The sequence below is a fragment of the Aspergillus pseudodeflectus genome (assembly GCF_044049435.1).
Source record: "Aspergillus pseudodeflectus strain CBS 756.74 chromosome Unknown BJX68scaffold_3, whole genome shotgun sequence".
Lineage (NCBI taxonomy): Eukaryota > Fungi > Ascomycota > Eurotiomycetes > Eurotiales > Aspergillaceae > Aspergillus > Aspergillus pseudodeflectus.
In genome coordinates, this window is record NW_027263779.1 from 1062733 (window position 1) to 1080720 (window position 17988).

Genomic DNA, 17988 nt, shown 5'->3' on the forward strand with positions numbered 1-17988 from the left:
GGTTTGGTGCCAAGTCGTGACATGACATATCGATCTATACAGAGCAAAAAAAAATACTAGGTAAATCATATGTACAGCGTCTAATGAAAAACCAAGTAAATAACTCATGGGTATATATAGGTCTAGAAAACCGCTGGGTTGGGTAATACGACCGGGGTATCATCTCTAAACTTCTTCTTCTTCTTGTGAATCAAATCCTTGAAGCTCGCAGACCACTCGACGCGCGGCCCAAGAATCTCCAATCCCCAAAGCTCAGCGACATACTTCAAGATTGACGTATGCGTATACTCCCCCTTTCCATTCTTCGGCGCATGCACAACAGCCCCCTTCTCCACCCACGGCGAGATCAGAATCGTCGGAACGCGGATGCCCAGCCGATCGAAGTGGAATGTCGTCGGTTTCCCGTCGCCCGCGACCTCAGTGTATGGAATGTTATCGCCGGGTGGAACGTTCTCCGGTGGCGGAACGTGGTCGGCGAAGCCGCCATGTTCGTCAAAGGTCAGGATGAAGAGTGTCTCGTTCCACTGTGGACCTGCGCGCAGCGCCTCGTAGATCGATTTCACAAAGTCCTCGCCGAGATTTATCGGCGACGGTGGGTGGAACGACGTGTAACTGCAGCATTCGGGGTTTATCCAGGTGAATTGTGGGAGATTTCCCTCGCGCGCGTCCGCGTAGAAGTCGTAGATTGGCTTGATGTTCTGCCGCGCGTTTGTCGCGGTCCAGTGGTAGAAGAGCGCATCGGGGGCGAATCCGGTCGCGTTGGAGTAGTTTATCCAAGAAATATTTGCTGCAGAGAGCTGTTCGAAGATGGAAAGCTGAGGGAGGGCTGAGACATCGAAGCCGGGATCGTTGAAGCCGTGGCCATGGGACGTGCCCGAGGTGAGGTATGCGCGGTTAGGGTTTGTAGGGCCAGGGACGGACGCGAACCATCTGTCGAAAAGAAGGAAATTTTCTGCGAGTGCGTTGAAAACGGGGACGTGTTCCGGCGTATAGTAGTTTATCACCTCCGCGGCGCGCGAGAGGTCGCTGGTTATCCCGTGGGCGCGCATCTGTTCCGTGACGAAGCCCTGCATAGATGGAGTGTGAATGGAGAGGTCGGGGTGGTCGGTGCCGTAGACCTGTTGATTCCCACCGGCGATACTGTGGTCTGGGTCATCGGCTGCGATGTTTTTGGCGATCGGCTTTGCGCAGATTTGCGGGGAGTCTGGATCGGAGACGTTGACTGGGTTGCAGAATGTGTGATTCACGAGGTTATCGATGTCGGGGTTGTAGGTGAGGCCGCCGGCAATGGTATCGAAAGCGAGGTTCTCCTGCACGAGAACGACGATGTTTTTGATGGGAGAGTGGTGGATGCGATGGGTGCGGTCCTCGGGTTTGGGGAAGAGTGTGTGAGTTGCCAAGAGGACAATGACGACGACGATGGAGGTGATGCTCGTTGTGAGGAGAACACCAAGAACGATGAAGCGGCGCCTTGAGGTCGTCTTTCGAGCGACTTGGAGTGTCGTAGATTCTTCATCCTGGCTTGAGCGACGGCTGTGTTCGTCCTCGTTGAGCAGAGGCTCCTGGTCTTCGTCGACGCGGGGTTCCCGCTCGGCGGGGCTTCCCCGCAGCCAGTTCATGGCGTCTATCGCGGGTTTATGTGGTGTATGGATCGGAAAAAAGGCTGTCGACGCATCTATCAGGGAGAGTGTCTATGGTTGAAAGGTGAAAAGAAAGGTCGCGGAGAGAAACGACTTGGAGGGCTGGGAGGGATCGCCTGACGGTCGCATAACCGGTTATCAACATAACGCTGCATGATGAGGGGGGTGGGCACAGCACAGCTGTTGATTGGTGGCACAAATTATGTAGGCTAATCCCAGTACAGCTAAACTCGTTTCTTGGCCAGCAAATGGAAGTGATAGGAAAAAAGATACTTCGTCTCCGTTTTTGGGTGTGGAATGGCTGGCTCTCGACCACTCGATCGTGTTCCAGGCGGGCCTTCCGTTTGACGTTGCAACACAATCCATGGCTCATCGAGTCAAGCTTCCTGTCTTCTAGACGTAATCGACTATATGGACTGGTCCAGGCTTTCAGGCTTTTGATCTTCTGACTGCAAGACTTGATACAGAAAGGTGAGGGCTCCACGGATATATATTCAACGGTCACCCGGATATTTTTCTCCAGATGTTTCAAGATGAGCTAACCCCTGTAATCACTCACGATGCCGGTTGAAGATTATGGCGTCTGGAAAGCGCATCCTGTTTACCATGTAGTGGAGCGTCGAAAAGACGATCTCAAATCACCGCACCTCTCTCTGTACTTTCATGATCTCGACACTGGCACACCACGATATGATTCGACCTTCACCCGCGAAGACAAAGAAATCCAAGGCTTGTATCGAGCCACGATCAACATAAAGTCTGGCCTTGGAGACCCTCATGATTCCCGTCTGGTCTACTGGGTAAACCACCAGATCGACCAAAATCCTCTCGCCGACGAGCTGGCCGAGCTGAAATATGGATTTCACCGAGGGACAGACCAGATGCAAAACGAGTGCTCATTGGATTACATCCGAAACAGCCTATTCAACACAAGCGACGGCCGACTCCTTCCTCACGAGGTAGCCGGACAATTCAACGATATAATTGACGTTCTCGAGCCGAACATCCAGCAGGCCATCCTTGAAAATGCAGATGTATACCTATTCGGCTCCCGATACAACAACGGCAAAGCCATGCACAAGATGCACATGAACCAAGGCAACATACGCAAGTACCGATGGGACGATGGGGTCTTCCAAGACGGCGGGCTCATCATCCACTTCCAACGAACAAACTTATGGATCGGCTTCTTCATCGGCTTCGCCTCGCAGGCCGTACACACCAACGATCAAACAGGGCACGCAATCACCGGCGTGATGTGGAGCGACTTTTTGCGTCCGGATATCATCGAGGAGTCCGTTGTCATCCACGAGGCTTACGTTAACCCTGCAAATTCAACCCCGAGGTCGGTTACACTGTCCAATAAGACGAATCGAGCGGTTCCCCTGGATCACTGGACGATCCGCAACAAGGCGGGTGATATTCAGATTCTTCCGGATAATGTGTCGCTACGGCCGAGGATTGACCAGCCGTTTGATCTCCCGGACTGTCCACTATCCGACCATGGCGATACGATCATCCTAGCAAATGAGCAGGGAATGAAAATTGATGGGGTGAGCTATAGCTCGAAGCAAGCTGGGATTAAAGGACGTCCGATTGTTTTTGCACATTAACGTACCAAATCTGGAGCGGGGGAGTTGGAAAGCGGGAAAATGTTGTATTTAATATCCATGATCAATGTAATAACTTTCTTCACCACTCATGAGTGCTACAAGCCCTCAGAGAGGCCTGAGGAATGTACGTACCGTCTGAGCCTCCATAACCCCTTGCCCAAGTTGAACTCGCGCAACTAGTAAAAGGGAGAGAACATTCTGATCATCGGTAACAGCCCAGGGGGGATATCTCCGATCTCCGGTAGGTATATCAGCAGCTACACTGCAGTTTACCGTGTTTCTGTCCCCCAGTACTACGCGGATAACCAGGAACAACACAAGATAAGCGCAGCTGACATCAGATCACAAAACCGCCTCTTCCCCTCTTCTCCAACAATCACCTTCAACTCCTCAGCACTCCTCACCGCGGACGCCTCGAACCACAACCCTCTCCATCATGCGCATACCAACAATTCTTACCATTTTCGCCACATTGACTGTTCAGACGGCTTCCCATGATGTCCGAAGCAACCATATACTACAAACCAGCTTACAAAATCCACACCACGCACAAACTCCCCATCTCAAATCAACAAACGATGACAGGGAGATTCCCCTTGCAACGCGCATCCACTGGATGCGCCAAACCTTCCACGCCCTAAACGCCAGCGGCTCACCGTGCCCGCCCTACCCTTTCGCTGCAGTGATCGTCAACCACACCAACACCAACCCCAACACCAACCCCAGTAGCGACAACGGCAGCGGCAACGACATAACCAATGCTAGCAGCGCCCTCGGAGAGTTAATCTGCACAGGCGTAAACCAAAGCCGGCAAATGGGGAACATGGTGCTCCACGGCGAAATCTCCGCAATCCTGAACTGCACGTCGATCCTGCAAGATCCAGTGGGGAAATATAAGCTTTCACCGGCGGAAACGGTCGAGGCGTTTGAGGATCTGTCGTTGTATACGAACGCGGAGAGTTGTCCGATGGTAAGTGTGCCCACGCTCGACAAATTACTCTCCCCTTTTCTGTTGAAGGAGATAACGGCAGCTAATAATAGTGAGTCTAGTGCGCGTCCGCCCTCCGGTGGAATGGGTTCAAGGAGTACATATACGGAACGTCGATCGCCAGACTGGTTGAATATGGATTCGTGCAAATTACGATTTCGTCGGGGGAGGTTTTTGCGGAGGCGGAGGGGTTGCCGTCGAGTACGGCTTTGATAGGTGGTGTGTTGGCTGAGGAGACGGATCGGCTTTTTGCGTGGCAGTTCCGAGATGGGGCATGTCCGATGGGCTGTTCGAGGAGTGAGTATGGGGAGGGGAACTGTCAGCCGGTTTAGCTCAATACAAGTGTTCAACCACTTTTGAGTGTGCATAGGGTGAGTGAGTGAAAAGGAGGAAGGGGAGAATCCAGGCGATGTCTATGGAGATCTGGCATCCTACTGGTAGAGTTTTAAGCAAGAAATAAATTCATAGATTATATACGTCTATACATCATTACCATCACAAACTTATCCAAGATTCAATTAGAGATCCACAAACTCCCCCTTAAGCTCCTCCTCAACCTCCCGTCTCTTTAGATACCCGGCAATTTTCTCAGACATCCCCTCGATATCAAAGCCAAAGAACTTGTACGCGGCCTTGCCCGGCAAACTATGTCCAAAGCGTCTGATAGAAATCCCCGCATCCGCATAGCGCTCCCACCCATTGGGCGCATACGGCTCGATAACGACCGCCGGGATCCCCATGTGTCGTTGCAGCACGCTTCGCTTGTATTCGACGCTCTGCTGCTCGAAGAGCCGCTGGCAGGGGAAACTGACTACGCGCGCGGTGATGTTGTTCTTTTCCTTCAGCGTTGCCGCGACTTCAAGGGCGAAGGAGAGTTCGGCACCGACGCCGAGGATCGTTACGGCTGCGTTGGGGATATCTTCGAGGATGTACGCGCCCTTGAGGACGCCGTCGCGGCGGGTCTGTTTGAGTTGCGGGAGGGCGTGTCGCGAGGTGGAGATGATCGTGGATGATTTCTTTGCGTTGATTGCGGCGATCCAGGCGCCGGCTGTTTCTTCGCTGTCACCGGGCCGGATGTATAGCAGGTTTGGCATTGCGCGGTAGAGCGCGGCGAGTTCTATGGGTTGGTGCGTGGGTCCATCTTCGCCCATGCCGATTGAGTCGTGTGTCGCCGCGTGGATGACTTGGAGGTGCTGCAGGGCGCCCATGCGTACCGCTGGAGCGGCGTATAGGTAGAACATGAAGAAGGAGGAGGTGATGGGGATGAAGGTGTTGGGGGAGAAGGCTGCGAGGCCATTGGAGATGGCGGCCATGGCGTGCTCGCGGACACCGTAGTGGATGTACCGGCCGGAGTAGTCGCCGTTGATACCGCAGGTTGTGCGGAGGTCGGGCTGTACTGGTTAGCTTTGCAGTCAAGAAGAGGATCGGAAGGCTTACGTGTTGGAAGTCAACCTTGCCCTTCCAGATCATGTTGACGGAAGGCGACAAATCAGCTGTGCCGACCATGAAGTTGTTGATGTCTTGTGCCAGAGGGTTGAAGACGAGACCAGACGACGCACGCGAAGCAGTCGGCTTGTCGGGGAACTCAGCTGGGATCTTCTCCTGCCAGTCGGAGGGGAGTTCACCGCGCACACGACGTTGGAACTCGGCGGCCAGCTCGGGGTGTGCCTCGCTGTACTTCTTGACGAGATCATCCCACTCTTTAACGAAGCCCTCTCCGCGAGCCGGAATATCAGCGAAGAACTCGCGAACAGTATCACTAATGACAAAGTGCTCCTCTGGGTTGAAACCGTACTTGCGTTTCATCTCAGCGACGTCTGATACCCCAAATGCCGCGCCGTGGGCAGCCGCCTGTCCCTCGACCTTGCTGTCGAGACCAATGACAGTGCGGACATTGATAAAGGTGGGCTTGTCAGTTGAGGCACGGGCCTTTTGCAGAGCCTGTACAATACCCTCAACATCATAGCACCCATCCTCCACATCGATAACATCCCAACCGCAAGCGCGCATCTTGGCGTTGATGTCTTCGGTATTCGTAAGATCAACAGAGCCATCGCAGGTGATCTGGTTGTTATCGTACATGATTGTCAAGTTGTTCAGCTTCCAGTGGCCAGCCAGTGAGATTGCCTCCAGGGCAACACCTTCCTGCAAGCACGCGTCTCCGATCATGCACCATGTGTGGTTGTTGACGACATCGTACTTCGGGCGGTTGTACGTAGCCGCAAGGTTCTTCGAGGCCATCGCTAGACCAACCGCGTTGGCGACACCTTGACCCAGAGGGCCGGTGGTAACCTCGACACCTTCGTGCTCGATCTCTGGGTGGCCTGGGCACAGCGCATCGACTCGCTCGGAGTGGTATGACTTGAGCTGGTCGAAAGTCATGGCCTTGTACCCGGTAAGGTGGAGGAAGGTGTACTGGAAGAGACAAGTGTGGCCGTTGGAGAGGACGAAGCGATCGCGGTTGAAGAAGTCGGGCGTGTGAGGAGCGTAGCGCATGATGTAGCGCCAGAGGGCGACTCCGATGGCTGCCATGCCAATGGCACCGCTACCAAATTAGCCGCGTTCATCGATTCTTTCGTTTCGTTGTGTTACGTACCCAGGGTGTCCGCCGCCAAACTGCTGGCAGAGATCGGCGATAAGAAGCCGGAAGCTCTTCAGGACATGGTCATGGTGGCTGCTCGAGCCGTTCACAAGTGAAGCCGTCATTGTGATGGACTAATGCAAAGTGACAGAGATAATCTTTGTCTGAACACAAAAACAATCAATTTGCGAGGGGTTTATCGCTTTATAACCGGGGGAAAACATGCACCATTACCGAATCAAGTAGTCGTAGGCACTGTACGCCGAATGGGGAAATTCTGGAGCCCAAATAATCGGAGTCCCTCCGGAGCCTCCAGTTTCCCCATCCATTTCCCCTCGCGCATGAGAAACAGGCTATATAATTTTCGTGGCGCCTCTGGAAGTTTTCCACTCTCAGTAATTTCTGTCGACCGACTTGCCTGACCCTCAAACCAATCGATTCGCCGCCATGTCGTACCTCCCCAATCCCTCCCTTCAAATCACCGCCGACCACCAGATCAAGTTCGTCGAAGCCCCCGTTCACGAGCCGGGCAAAGGCGAAGTCTTGCTTCATGTTAAGGCGACCGGTATCTGCGGGTCAGATGTTCACTTTTGGAAGACCGGTCGCATTGGAGAGTTGATTTTCAAGGGCGATTGTATTATCGGGCATGAGGCTGCGGGAGTGGTGTTGAAGTGTGGAGAGGGTGTAACACATTTGCTGCCCGGTGCGCTTTCTTTTCTCTTTCGTGACGGAACTACTCAGTTACTTACTGACTACTTACAGGCGATCGCGTCGCTGTCGAGCCTGGTGTACCGTGCGAGAACTGCTTCCTCTGCGATGATGGACGATACAACCTCTGTGAGGACGTGGCGTTTGCCGGCGTCTACCCTTACCCTGGAACCGTCCAGCGATACAAAGTCCACCCCGCAAAGTGGCTGCACAAGTACGTACTTGTTTGCTCTACAAAGGACACTCGCTAATGATTAGACTTCCTGATAACCTATCCTACCTCGACGGCGCCCTCCTCGAACCCCTCAGCGTGACGATGCGCGGCATTCAAGTCGCCCAGCTCGAACTCGGTCGCGGCGTGGTCATCTGCGGTGCTGGTCCCATCGGTCTGATCGCTGCGACTGCTGCGCGCGCATCTGGCGCACACCCGATCGTCATCACCGACATCGACGAGAGCCGACTCAAGTTCGCCAAAGAGTTTGTGCCGACCGCTTCGACGTACCAGATCAATCCTGCGCTGGACGCTCAGGGAAACGCAAAGGGTATCCGAGCGCTGTTTGGCGATAACGAGTACACTGCGCCCGATCGAGTCCTCGAGTGCACAGGAGTTGAGAGTAGTATATGCACGGCTGCATACACGGCGAGACGGGGAGGCCTGGTAGTGGTGATTGGAGTCGGCAAGGAGATCATCAACAATCTGCCGTTTATGCATCTCTCATTGGCAGAGATCGACCTCAAGTTCATCAACCGTTACCGGGATACGTGGCCAAGGGCGATCGCATGCATGGCGGCCGGCTTTTTCGACCTCAAGCCGTTGGTGTCTCACAAATTTCCGTTGGAACGAGCACAGGAGGCGTTGGAACTATGTGGTGATCGACAACGACCCAGCATTAAAGTGACGATAGTTGACGAATTAGAAGCCACGATATAGAGAAATACGAGGTTGTAAACAGATTTCAAACGGGATCCCTGTTCTGATCAACGGGGCTGCCAAGTCTTTCTTTGTATGCAAAGAACAATATCAAGCGGCCAGATGCCGGCGATTGTCCATGCCTTGGCGGCCTGGCACTTAAGATGAAGGCCAATCTTTGTACTCTTGGGGCCTCCGCTGCAGGGAATATTTAGCGACAGGTCACAATGCCGCAGGTTGTCGTAGTTGGTGCTGGCTACTACGGCCTCATCACTGCCAAAACATATCTCCAGGTGACTGGCGCCTACACCCGCTCAGAAAAGAACGAGTACAACGACGAGAATGACATTCTTATCATTGACTCGGGCTCTGAGATAGGAGGTACATGGGCTCGAGATCGCTTATACCCCAATCTTTTGAGCCAGAACTCCTACGGTCATTACGAGTTCAGCGATCTCCCCCTAGCCACAGCTGTCCCAAACACCGCTGGTGGGGTAGATGAAGACAAGTTCATTCCTGGCTGGAAGATCAACCGGTATCTGCACATCTGGTGTCAAAAGTGGGATCTCACTCGGCGTATCCGGCTGAACTGGAAGGTGTGTAAATATAGCGGTCATATGAGACGTCTACTCATATTTATAGGTCGACGGCGTTTCTCGGCTTCCGTCCAAGCAATGGTCACTCAGCATTATCGCACAGACCGGCGGCACTTCCACTCCGCTTACTATAACCTGCGATAAGCTTATCATTGCTGTTGGTCTTACCTCTGAGCCCAATATCCCTGATATTCCTCGCACCGGGTGCCACCCGATTCCTGAGATACACGCCAAAGATGTCGGTTTCTACTGCCAGGATAAACTAGGCTATGAGCCAGTTCCGATTCAACAAAGGCCGCTCAAGTGCAACGCACAGCGTTCTTCGTTCCCAAGGTCAGTCGCGGTATACGGTGGAGCCAAGTCGGCCTTTGATTTCATTCACCTCTTCGGTTCCCTCCATCGCAATAGTGCATCCCTGCGGCTTAATGCATGCCCTCCGGAGCCGGTCCAGGTGCATTGGATTATCCGAGAGGACGGACTCGGCCCAGCCTGGATGACGGAGCCCACTGCCCAGCTGGGCAGAAAACAAGTGGCGAGCGACCAGGCAGCTTGCACCCGTATGGTCGGATTGATGAGTCGATGTGTTTACGAGATCCCGAAGCGCATAGCATGGCCGTCTACAACATCGCGGTATCGCATACCACGGATCGAGGGGTCCTGGTTACGGAGGATAATCCACGAGAACCGTTTGGGACGAGCAGCAGTACGCCAAATATGGAAGCAAGTGGACGCTTCGATTCACGCGTCCGCCGGGTACGATTCCCAGCCGAAGATGGAGAAACTTCGCCCAGCCGCCAGGTAACATCCGCCCTTGCAGTTCATGAATGACACTAATCGGTCCAGCGCGATTGAGTGCACCTCGCCTGGCGGCATCGCAAATCACCACGATTTATGGGATACAATCCGCGGTCCGAACGTCCATATTTATCGCTCGAAAATCGCCTGTCTGTCAGGGTCATCGACAGACGCAACTATTCATCTCTCCGACGGCACCCTGATCCCATCACTCGATCTCATCATTCACGCAACTGGTTGGATACCACGTACCCCAGTTGAATTTGATCCACCGGCTCTAAGAACGCAGCTTGGCCTACCAGGCCCAAATGCGGACTATGGCTGGGACTCATCCGAGCAACAGGTTGAGGCAAAAATGCGACAAATCTTTGACCCAAGTGTTTTCAAACATGCGACCGCGCCGGCACCAAATACCTATCGTCTCTTCCGTCGCGTAGCGTCGCCGTCTCTTGTTGCTGAAGGAGATCGGTCGCTCGCCGTCATGGGGGCCGTGTACTCTGGGGCCGTAGCCCTCGTAGCAGAGGTGCAGGCACTCTGGGCCGTAGCGTTTCTCACAGGTGGTCTTGACGGTGGCCAGGACGGGCCGCTGAGCAACTCCGGGCGCGTATACGAGTCCATTGCCGAGGATGTAGTGTGGGGACGATTGACGGGTGTCGGACTGAATGTGGACGCAATCAAAGTGAGTGTTCTTGTGCAGATGATCGCATCTCTCTAACCGGACACACATAGTACAATGACGTGTTGCTGCGTGACCTCGGGCTTAATCCGTACCGAATGGGCGGGCGGTGGTGGAAAGAGTTGCTGGCTGTGTATGGACCGTCATCGTACGCCGGGATTGTTGAGGAGTGGATGGCCCTGCGGGGGCGTGGGGAGAAGTTGTGAAGATAAGGAAAGAGGGAGAGAGGGAAAGTGGTTATTGTTGCGGATTGGAGGAGAAAAGCGCAGGAAGCAGAAGAAGGTGTGGGAAAGGTGCGGGGCGGCCGACAGCGGTTGCGACTGCCTGTTCTGGAACGAGGGGTAACTGAGAGGTCATGTGGCCGCTGCCGCCGGTCTTGGCACTCACAAAATGTTGTTCTTTTTCTTTGGTCATGTGCTCCCCGAAAATCCAGCTTTCCTCGTTCCTTGTAGACGCTTCGGATTAGTATGCGCCAGCCCTGTTCCATGCGGACTGGGAAACGAGACAGACCTAGACCACCGAGTGTTGACCAATCGGAGGGACATGATTACTCTGACAGAGCCGAGATGTCAACAGTTAATCAATGACGCCACCATCTCAACCACTTTCAAGTATCGCAAATCATCAATCAAGGTCACCCTCCATGGGAGAGCTTGTCAGGAGGAAGCTCTAGAAATATACCTCGATCCAGTTGTTCCACATATTGCAGCCGTCATTCTGACAGCAGGAAACTCAATGGCAGTAAAAATGAGTGATAAAAGCAGGAAGAGCTGGCGACGAGGCAGGACAAGTCAGGTTGCCCACAATAATTTCGTTGCCGACAGTCCGTGACCACAATGACCACCCATACTCATCCGTTGCAAGCAATCGGCCAAGCCGTCGGCGCTGTGGGCGGCGATCCGCGCCCTATGCAGCTCGCGTCGCTATTCCAGGGCGCCAACGATGGACCCGCAAAGGTCGCGGCTAAATTGACCGGCGTTCAGGGTCCTGGGAAGCGGGCTGATGATGGTCCGTACTTTACCAACAACGAGGCTATCCCGTTCCCCGACCCGGCTCATAGTAAGACGGCGGGCGGGCTCCCTTTGGCCTCCGATACGTTCCTCTTCCAGAAGCAGCAGCATTTCAATCGCTCCAAGAACCTTGAGCGCATGGTTCATCCTTGTTAGACTGCCCGTGGTACCCATATCTTCTTCGATGCCTAACCTTTGCAGGTGGTAGTGGCGCATTTGGACACTTCGAGGTCACCAAGGATGTATCTTCGTTGACAAAGGTAGGAAAATTCACCTTCAAGCAATTCTAGGTCTGACAATTACAGGCACACTTCCTTCGATCACCTGGAATCAAAACCCCTGTCTTCGTCCGGTTCTCAACGGTAACTCTAGGTCGAGAGTTCCCAGACCTGGCTCGCAACCCCCGTGGGTTCGCCATCAAGTTCTATACTGGCGAGGGTAACTATGATATCGTGGGACTGAACTTTGTAAGACCCCTCGCCAGCATCAAAGCCAATCACTAATCGAGTGAAGCCAGTCTTTTTCTGTCGAGACCCTATCCAAGGCCCCGATGTGATTCGATCCCAATATCGGAATCCGAAGAACTTCCTTTTGGATCACAACTCCTTGTTTGACTTGCTTGCCAACACACCGGAAGGGTAATATGTTCTTCTGTTTGTTGATACCTTCCTCGCTGACCTTCGCAGAAACCATGCCGGTATGATGTTCTTCAGCGACCACGGCACACCCGATGGTTGGACCAACAACCATGGATACGGCTGTCATACATTCAAATGGTACGTGCCAACTCACTCAAAGAGAGCGCTACTAACATTAGCAGGGTGAACGCCAAGGGAGAGTTCGTCTACATCAAGTACCACTTCCTCGCGGACCACGGCCAGAAGCAGTTCACTGCCGACGAATCCCTGAAGTACGGAGGCGAAGACCCCGACTACTCGAAGCGCGAGCTTTGGCGAAAGATTGAACACGGAGAACAACTTACCTGGACTGCCCACATTCAAATCATGCAGCCCGAAGAGGCAGACCCGGTGAAGCTCGGATTCGACCCGTTCGACGTGACAAAAGTCTGGCCCAAGAAACAGTTTCCAGTACGACTGCCTCTCATATCCAGTACCCTCCGGATTCATGAACGCAGCTAACAAAATCAGCTACAAGAGTTTGGCAAGTTGGTCCTGAACAAGAACCCGGAGAACTTCCACCGCGACGTCGAGCAGGCAGCCTTCTCTCCTGGAAGCATGGTCCCCGGCATCGAAGACAGCCCCGACCCCCTTCTACAATTCCGCATGTTCTTCTACCGCGATGCGCAGTACCACCGCATCGGGATCAACCTGCACCAAGTTCCGGGTAAGCTTCAATATCCGTTCTAACTCCCACACTTAGGCACACAATCCTAACAACATGCACAGTGAATTGCCCCTTCATGGCCTCCTCGTATTCCTCCCTAAACTTTGATGGCCAAATGCGCGTCGACGCAAACCACGCCATGAACCCCCAATACGCGCCCAACAGCTTCACAAACAAATTCCGTCCGGACACCGCCGAAGCCCCTTACCAACTCGCCGACAGTCTCGTTGGCCGCAAATCGCACTTCTTCCACGAGGGCAAGGACTCTGAGTATGATCAGGCCCGGAACTTGTACATGGACGTCATGGACGCGCGGGCGCGCCAGCATCTGCACGCGAATACTGCGCGGCTTTTGAAGTTGGTCGAGTATCCTGAGATCCAGGTGAAGTATCTCGTGCAGGCTTTCCGCATTGCGCCGGAGTACGCGAAGGGGATCTATAATCTGCTTCCTGAGAAGAAATTCGCGTTTGAGGAGGTGCAGGGAAGGGCTGGAGAGGAGGCGGAGAAGTGGGGGAAGGAAGCGAAATTCCGGCCTAGTGCTGCGACCGATAAGTTGGTGGGGATGTGTCCTGCTATGCCAGTCTATAATGCGTGAGGGGTTTCCAGTGGAACCCACTGGGCTTTGCAGGTTCTGTCAGTATCCTAGTTGTTGCGCTCATGTTCGATTGTCTGGTCCCGCGTACTTCTGACATCGAAAGTCGTGATCAAAATGCCGTAATTCGTCCGCAAAACTCAAAATATATCATAAGTGAGTACGACCTGCATGCCGACTCCGTACCTCCAATGAGCTCGACAAGATGAGAAGTCCAAATCGTGATTCGCATGATCAACTCCGCGTAATCAAACTAGTCCCCACAGCGGATGATGAGAGCTGTATACTTGGCATGGGTCAGAGCACTCTCGACGCGTGGACTATCCTGAGGAGTTGATCAACAAGGCATCAATGATTCCTAAGCGAGATTGGAGAGAGCAGGCTATGTACTACTCCGCGGAAGATACCTTACTAGGGCTTGCGGATTGCCCAGAATGTGTCCTGCTACGCCATGGCTCCGAAAAATAGCGATGCATGAATCGTGCCCTCCCCTGCTGCGCCACTCCAGCAATTGTCAAGTGGAGCTGTGGAGAAGTGACGGCGTCACCTCGCAAGCTTGGGACGTACTCCATACGAATCTGGAGAATATTGTCCCGGCCAGCGAATAAGAGCCGAACCTCGTCAAAATAACGTGTCGGCAAACCGTCTGTTCTCCACATAAATCCGAGCCTTTCGAGGATAACCCTGTTTGCCGCGTGGATGAAGCCCCTTGGCAACGCCGCGTCGCGAACTCCTCTATACCACTCGTGAGGGGGTGTGTGCGTAATACAGACTTGCGTGACCATGTATCTCCTGAGAATCTGAGGGGACGTGTCTATCTATCAACCTCGCCGTCCGCATTGGCAAGTTGGTTGAGATTTGTTGTCATGTCGCGATGGTCAGCTTGACTTGGGGTCTTTCACGGCATTGGCGCGTCGACACCAGGCAATTCATCCGTGTCGTTCTTTGCATGCTCATTGCCGGTCTTCTATATCTTTTCTATATCTTTGCCGGCCCTCAGCTAGTCCGCTTTCGCTTTCGAGACGATCTCAGCTGGTATGACTTGGGTGCGTATGGATTCGGCCCGTCGAGGAGTTATGTCTCGTTCCAATACGAATCGCCTGTGGTAGAGATTACTGCTGTCGATAATGACCGGGCATGCGACTCCGGATATACGTTTCTTGCGCCACGCGGAGATTCAGTTGCGCACCCGGGGCCAATGATTTTAGATGCGAATGGTGAGCTGGTCTGGATGAAACATAACTGGGGGACGACGCATGATTTCAAGGTGCAGCGCTTCCACGGTCAGGATTTCCTCACTTACTGGGAAGGTGAGCAAGTTGAAGGGAGAGGATATGGATCGTGGTATATGGTGAGTAGCTTGACTAGAAACAACGATAGCTATCTAACCATATGCTGCTTGGTTAGGTTGACTCGGCATATACGGTTCGGTACGTGATAAACCCAGTCGGAAGTTATGGCGGTGATCTGCATGACTTTCAGATCACGCCTGATGGCACGGCGCTGGTGACAATATATGACCCTATCATGATGGATTTGCGATCAGTTGGCGGACCCGAAATAGGCTGGATATACGACTGTCTCTTTCAAGAACTTGATATTGCGACAGGGGAGTTGATCTTCGAGTGGCGCGCTTCCGATAAATTTGCTGTTAACACCACATACGAGATGCTGTCCGGAGAAACAGGCAACAAGCGGGCCTCTGCGTTTGACTTTTTCCACATAAACAGTGTCGACAAGGACGAGCGCGGGAACTACATCATCTCCGCGAGACACTTGCATGCCATCTTCTGCATCTCGCGCTCCACGGGGAACGTTCTCTGGGCCCTTGGTGGCAAGGACAATGAATTCAAAGACCTCTCAAATGGCGAGGCCACCGGTTTCTCCTGGCAGCACGACGCCCGGTGGCACATGGAAAGCAGTGCCATTACGCTGTTTGACAATGCCGCTCATGCGCATAGCGACCCCGAGCGTGAAAGCCGCGGCATGGCCGTCCATCTCGATATTCCAAGACGAGAGGCGACGGTGCTGGCCACATACCATCATCCACACCAGCTGAAATCCGTTTCTCAGGGCAATGTGCAGCTCATAGATGACATCGATCGCGTTATAGTAGGCTGGGGACATGGCGCGGCATATAGCGAGTTCAGCTCCAACGGCGAGCTGCTCTGTAACGTGCATTTTGGGGCGTCGGCGTTCTTCGACTTTGGGCGCGTGGTGTCATATCGTGCGCTTAAGGGTAATTGGGTCGGAAACCCGCAGACTCGACCTGACGCAGTCGTAGTTGACGACGTGGTCTATGTGAGTTGGAACGGCGCGACAGAGGTTGCTGGTTGGCGTCTGGAAGGGTGGGACGGCGACCGCATCGAGGAAGTCAACAGGTCGAGGAGTTTCACGTCTGTCGGGGACTTTGAGAAAACCGGTTTTGAGACGGCAATTGCTCTTCCCGTTGACCCGACTTACTCGATATATCGGTTAGCAGCATTGGATGCAGAGGGAAACATACTGGGTACAACAGACTTGCTCCAGGCGCCTTCCGACAGTGGCATCTCTAATGAACTGATCGTGCACGCTGCCCTTGTCATGGGAATATGCGGCCTGGTTGCCGCGTTTTACCAGGTAAAGGGACTCTGGAAATGTCGATGCTCATGCCTGAGGCACAGAGATGCATATGAGTTGGTGCCCCAGTGACTTCCGAGATGCAGTCCGGATCCCGCTTTCAGCCGTGGACAACTGTAATTCGAGTGAGAGGGTGGATGGTTGGGAGCGACCCCTCGAGATGCGGACGCAAGAAGGATCAGGGGTGGTGCCTGTCTTATTTAGTCCCCCATTTCCGTTGACTGAATAGTACTGGTATGGGAGCCTAGAAGACCACGATTCCTTTATCCTCACGAATGCGCCCTGTTCAGGCGAATGCCTTGCAGATACCTAGCCAAGCTATACCAGCTCAGTATGGCGCCGCGGAATAAAAGAAAGACGCACAGGAAGGCGTCCGTCTACCAAATTGATGGAAGTCTGGCTTGGAGGTACACGCTTTCAGCCGGTGCGAGGGCTTTGACACTTCATGGACGGGCAATGCACGCAACATACGGTTTTACGTGTACTGGTAATTCGATTGTCGCCACCTTGGGCCAACTACTTGCAGGATGCTTTGATGACTCTATCGCTATCTTCTGATTGAATTGCAAAGTGGTATCGGATTCTAAGGATTGAACGCCCAACTGTGACGCAACCTCCGGACAGGCCTTAATACTCCAGTGTCTGCTTAATGGCGTCATATATCCCTATTGCACGTTAGTAGAGTATACTCAGCTATCACTGGAAAGTACTCACTAGCAACATCCGGTAGGATGAACTTCTCGTACATCAACCCGGTATGGGTACTCCAACCAGCGACCCGCTTGACTGGCGCTTCCAGCCGTAAGAATGCCCCATCCTGGATCGTTGCGGCCACTTCAGCGCCAACTCCGAAGTTTATCATGCTCTCGTGAACCACAATCGCCCGGCCGGTCTTCTTCACGCTATCAAGGACAGTTTGTCTATCCCATGGGTAGATTGTTCGCAGGTCGATCAGCTCAACGCTGGCACCTAGCGCCTTTTCTGCGGCAGTAATGGCTGCAGAGCAGAGGTATAGTGGCTGGCCATACGAGATAATCGTCACGTCGTTTCCGGGCTTGATGACCTCCGCCTTGTTCAGTGGGATTGTGTAGTACTCATTTGGAACGTGCTCCACAGCCGCCCTGTACAAGACTTTTGGTTCCATGAAGACAACGGGGTTATTACTTTCGAAGATGGCAGACAGGAGTAGGCCTTTAGCTTGCGAAGGAGAACGGGGCATGACGACCTGTAGACCAGGAATGTGAGCGAACAGCGCTTCGGGTGATTGCGAATGGTACCTAGGCGAATCTATCAGTTAGTCCAGTCCACCGCATGAAGTCGACAGCATGAAGCAGAATAGACTCACAAGGCACCATGCCCGACCGCGCCACAAGGCATTCGTATCACCAGTCCACCAGCATTTCCCCCAGTCGCACCCTCTCGATACCTAAACTTGGCAGCCTCATTGACAATCTGGTCAAAAGCTGGGAAGACATAGTCCGCAAACTGGATCTCCGCGACGGGCTTCATACCCTCAGCAGCAGCACCGATTGCAAAACCCACAATGCCTTGTTCCGTGAGTGGGGTGTTGAAGACCCTTTCCGATCCGAACTCGGTTTGCAGATCCATCGAGCACCGAAACACACCGCCGAAGGCGACATCTTCGCCGAAGAGCATGACCTTGTTTGATTTTGTAAGGGCGGTGCGGAGTGCAGCGTTGATGGCTGTGTATAGGTTCATGGATTTTGACGTGCTGGAACCGGGGAGATCATAAGCATTCGAGAGCGAGGACGAGTTGTGGTGGAGGAGCGGAGTGGATTTATAGTCGATTGGAAGGTTGAGGCGTGTTGAGGTGGAGGGAGCGGTTGAGTAGCTGCGGGTACATACCCGCGGTATGCGGCGAGGTCGTAGAAGAGAAGCCATTATGAGGTTGAAAG

General features: G+C 53.5%; 9 protein-coding genes across 9 annotated transcripts; 6 read left to right on the forward strand and 3 right to left on the reverse strand.

The window, feature by feature from the left end:
* Positions 1-23: 23 nt before the first annotated feature.
* On the reverse strand, positions 24-1734 carry BJX68DRAFT_226523 (putative phosphatidylglycerol specific phospholipase). Its single transcript, XM_071038519.1, has one exon. The coding sequence runs from the start codon at positions 1617-1619 to the stop codon at positions 123-125; it is 1497 nt and encodes a 498-aa protein (XP_070904512.1). The 5' UTR covers positions 1620-1734; the 3' UTR covers positions 24-122.
* A 232-nt stretch (positions 1735-1966) lies between these two features.
* BJX68DRAFT_226525 (uncharacterized protein) lies at positions 1967-3394 on the forward strand. Its single transcript, XM_071038520.1, has one exon. It carries the CDS (start codon positions 2201-2203, stop codon positions 3251-3253), a length of 1053 nt encoding a protein of 350 aa, XP_070904513.1. The 5' UTR covers positions 1967-2200; the 3' UTR covers positions 3254-3394.
* A 252-nt stretch (positions 3395-3646) lies between these two features.
* On the forward strand, positions 3647-4474 carry BJX68DRAFT_226526 (uncharacterized protein). The gene has a single exon (XM_071038521.1). The coding sequence runs from the start codon at positions 3690-3692 to the stop codon at positions 4452-4454; it is 765 nt and encodes a 254-aa protein (XP_070904514.1). The 5' UTR covers positions 3647-3689; the 3' UTR covers positions 4455-4474.
* Positions 4475-4759: 285 nt separating this feature from the next.
* Positions 4760-6947, reverse strand: BJX68DRAFT_276828 (transketolase family protein; the record flags this gene model as incomplete). The annotated part of the gene is made up of 3 exons (XM_071048197.1): positions 4760-5632; positions 5679-6786; positions 6838-6947. 3 exons carry the CDS (start codon positions 6945-6947, stop codon positions 4760-4762), a joined length of 2091 nt encoding a protein of 696 aa, XP_070904515.1.
* Positions 6948-7269: 322 nt separating this feature from the next.
* On the forward strand, positions 7270-8461 carry BJX68DRAFT_276829 (putative alcohol dehydrogenase; the record flags this gene model as incomplete). Its single annotated transcript, XM_071048198.1, has 3 exons — positions 7270-7525; positions 7585-7744; positions 7789-8461. The coding sequence occupies 3 exons, from the start codon at positions 7270-7272 to the stop codon at positions 8459-8461; spliced, it is 1089 nt and encodes a 362-aa protein (XP_070904516.1).
* Positions 8462-8667: 206 nt separating this feature from the next.
* BJX68DRAFT_262007 (uncharacterized protein) lies at positions 8668-10713 on the forward strand (the record flags this gene model as incomplete). Its single annotated transcript, XM_071044334.1, has 4 exons — positions 8668-9036; positions 9083-9834; positions 9880-10510; positions 10561-10713. The coding sequence occupies 4 exons, from the start codon at positions 8668-8670 to the stop codon at positions 10711-10713; spliced, it is 1905 nt and encodes a 634-aa protein (XP_070904517.1).
* Positions 10714-10954: 241 nt separating this feature from the next.
* BJX68DRAFT_226529 (catalase) lies at positions 10955-13586 on the forward strand. Its single transcript, XM_071038522.1, has 8 exons — positions 10955-11668; positions 11719-11777; positions 11823-11984; positions 12031-12155; positions 12204-12293; positions 12338-12605; positions 12666-12861; positions 12924-13586. Exons 1-8 carry the CDS (start codon positions 11344-11346, stop codon positions 13454-13456), a joined length of 1758 nt encoding a protein of 585 aa, XP_070904518.1. The 5' UTR covers positions 10955-11343; the 3' UTR covers positions 13457-13586.
* Positions 13587-14327: 741 nt separating this feature from the next.
* On the forward strand, positions 14328-16245 carry BJX68DRAFT_276835 (arylsulfotransferase family protein; the record flags this gene model as incomplete). The annotated part of the gene is made up of 3 exons (XM_071048199.1): positions 14328-14346; positions 14476-14804; positions 14861-16245. 3 exons carry the CDS (start codon positions 14328-14330, stop codon positions 16142-16144), a joined length of 1632 nt encoding a protein of 543 aa, XP_070904519.1. The 3' UTR covers positions 16145-16245.
* A 454-nt stretch (positions 16246-16699) lies between these two features.
* Positions 16700-17974, reverse strand: BJX68DRAFT_262010 (alpha-ketoacid dehydrogenase subunit beta; the record flags this gene model as incomplete). Its single annotated transcript, XM_071044335.1, has 3 exons — positions 16700-16737; positions 16787-17349; positions 17418-17974. 3 exons carry the CDS (start codon positions 17972-17974, stop codon positions 16700-16702), a joined length of 1158 nt encoding a protein of 385 aa, XP_070904520.1.
* Between the last annotated feature and the right edge of the window lie 14 nt (positions 17975-17988).

Bases quoted from the DNA above. Each gene is read 5' to 3' on its own strand.
- BJX68DRAFT_226525 (XM_071038520.1), top strand. From the start codon at position 2,201: ATGCCGGTTGAAGATTATGGCGTCTGGAAAGCGCATCCTGTTTACCAT.
- BJX68DRAFT_226526 (XM_071038521.1), top strand. From the start codon at position 3,690: ATGCGCATACCAACAATTCTTACCATTTTCGCCACATTGACTGTTCAG.
- BJX68DRAFT_226529 (XM_071038522.1), top strand. From the start codon at position 11,344: ATGACCACCCATACTCATCCGTTGCAAGCAATCGGCCAAGCCGTCGGC. The intron at 11,669-11,718 runs GTTAGACTGCCC...TAACCTTTGCAG, and splicing joins TGAGCGCATGGTTCATCCTT to GTGGTAGTGGCGCATTTGGA. The intron at 11,985-12,030 runs GTAAGACCCCTC...AATCGAGTGAAG, and splicing joins ATATCGTGGGACTGAACTTT to CCAGTCTTTTTCTGTCGAGA.
- BJX68DRAFT_226523 (XM_071038519.1), bottom strand. From the start codon at position 1,619: ATGAACTGGCTGCGGGGAAGCCCCGCCGAGCGGGAACCCCGCGTCGAC.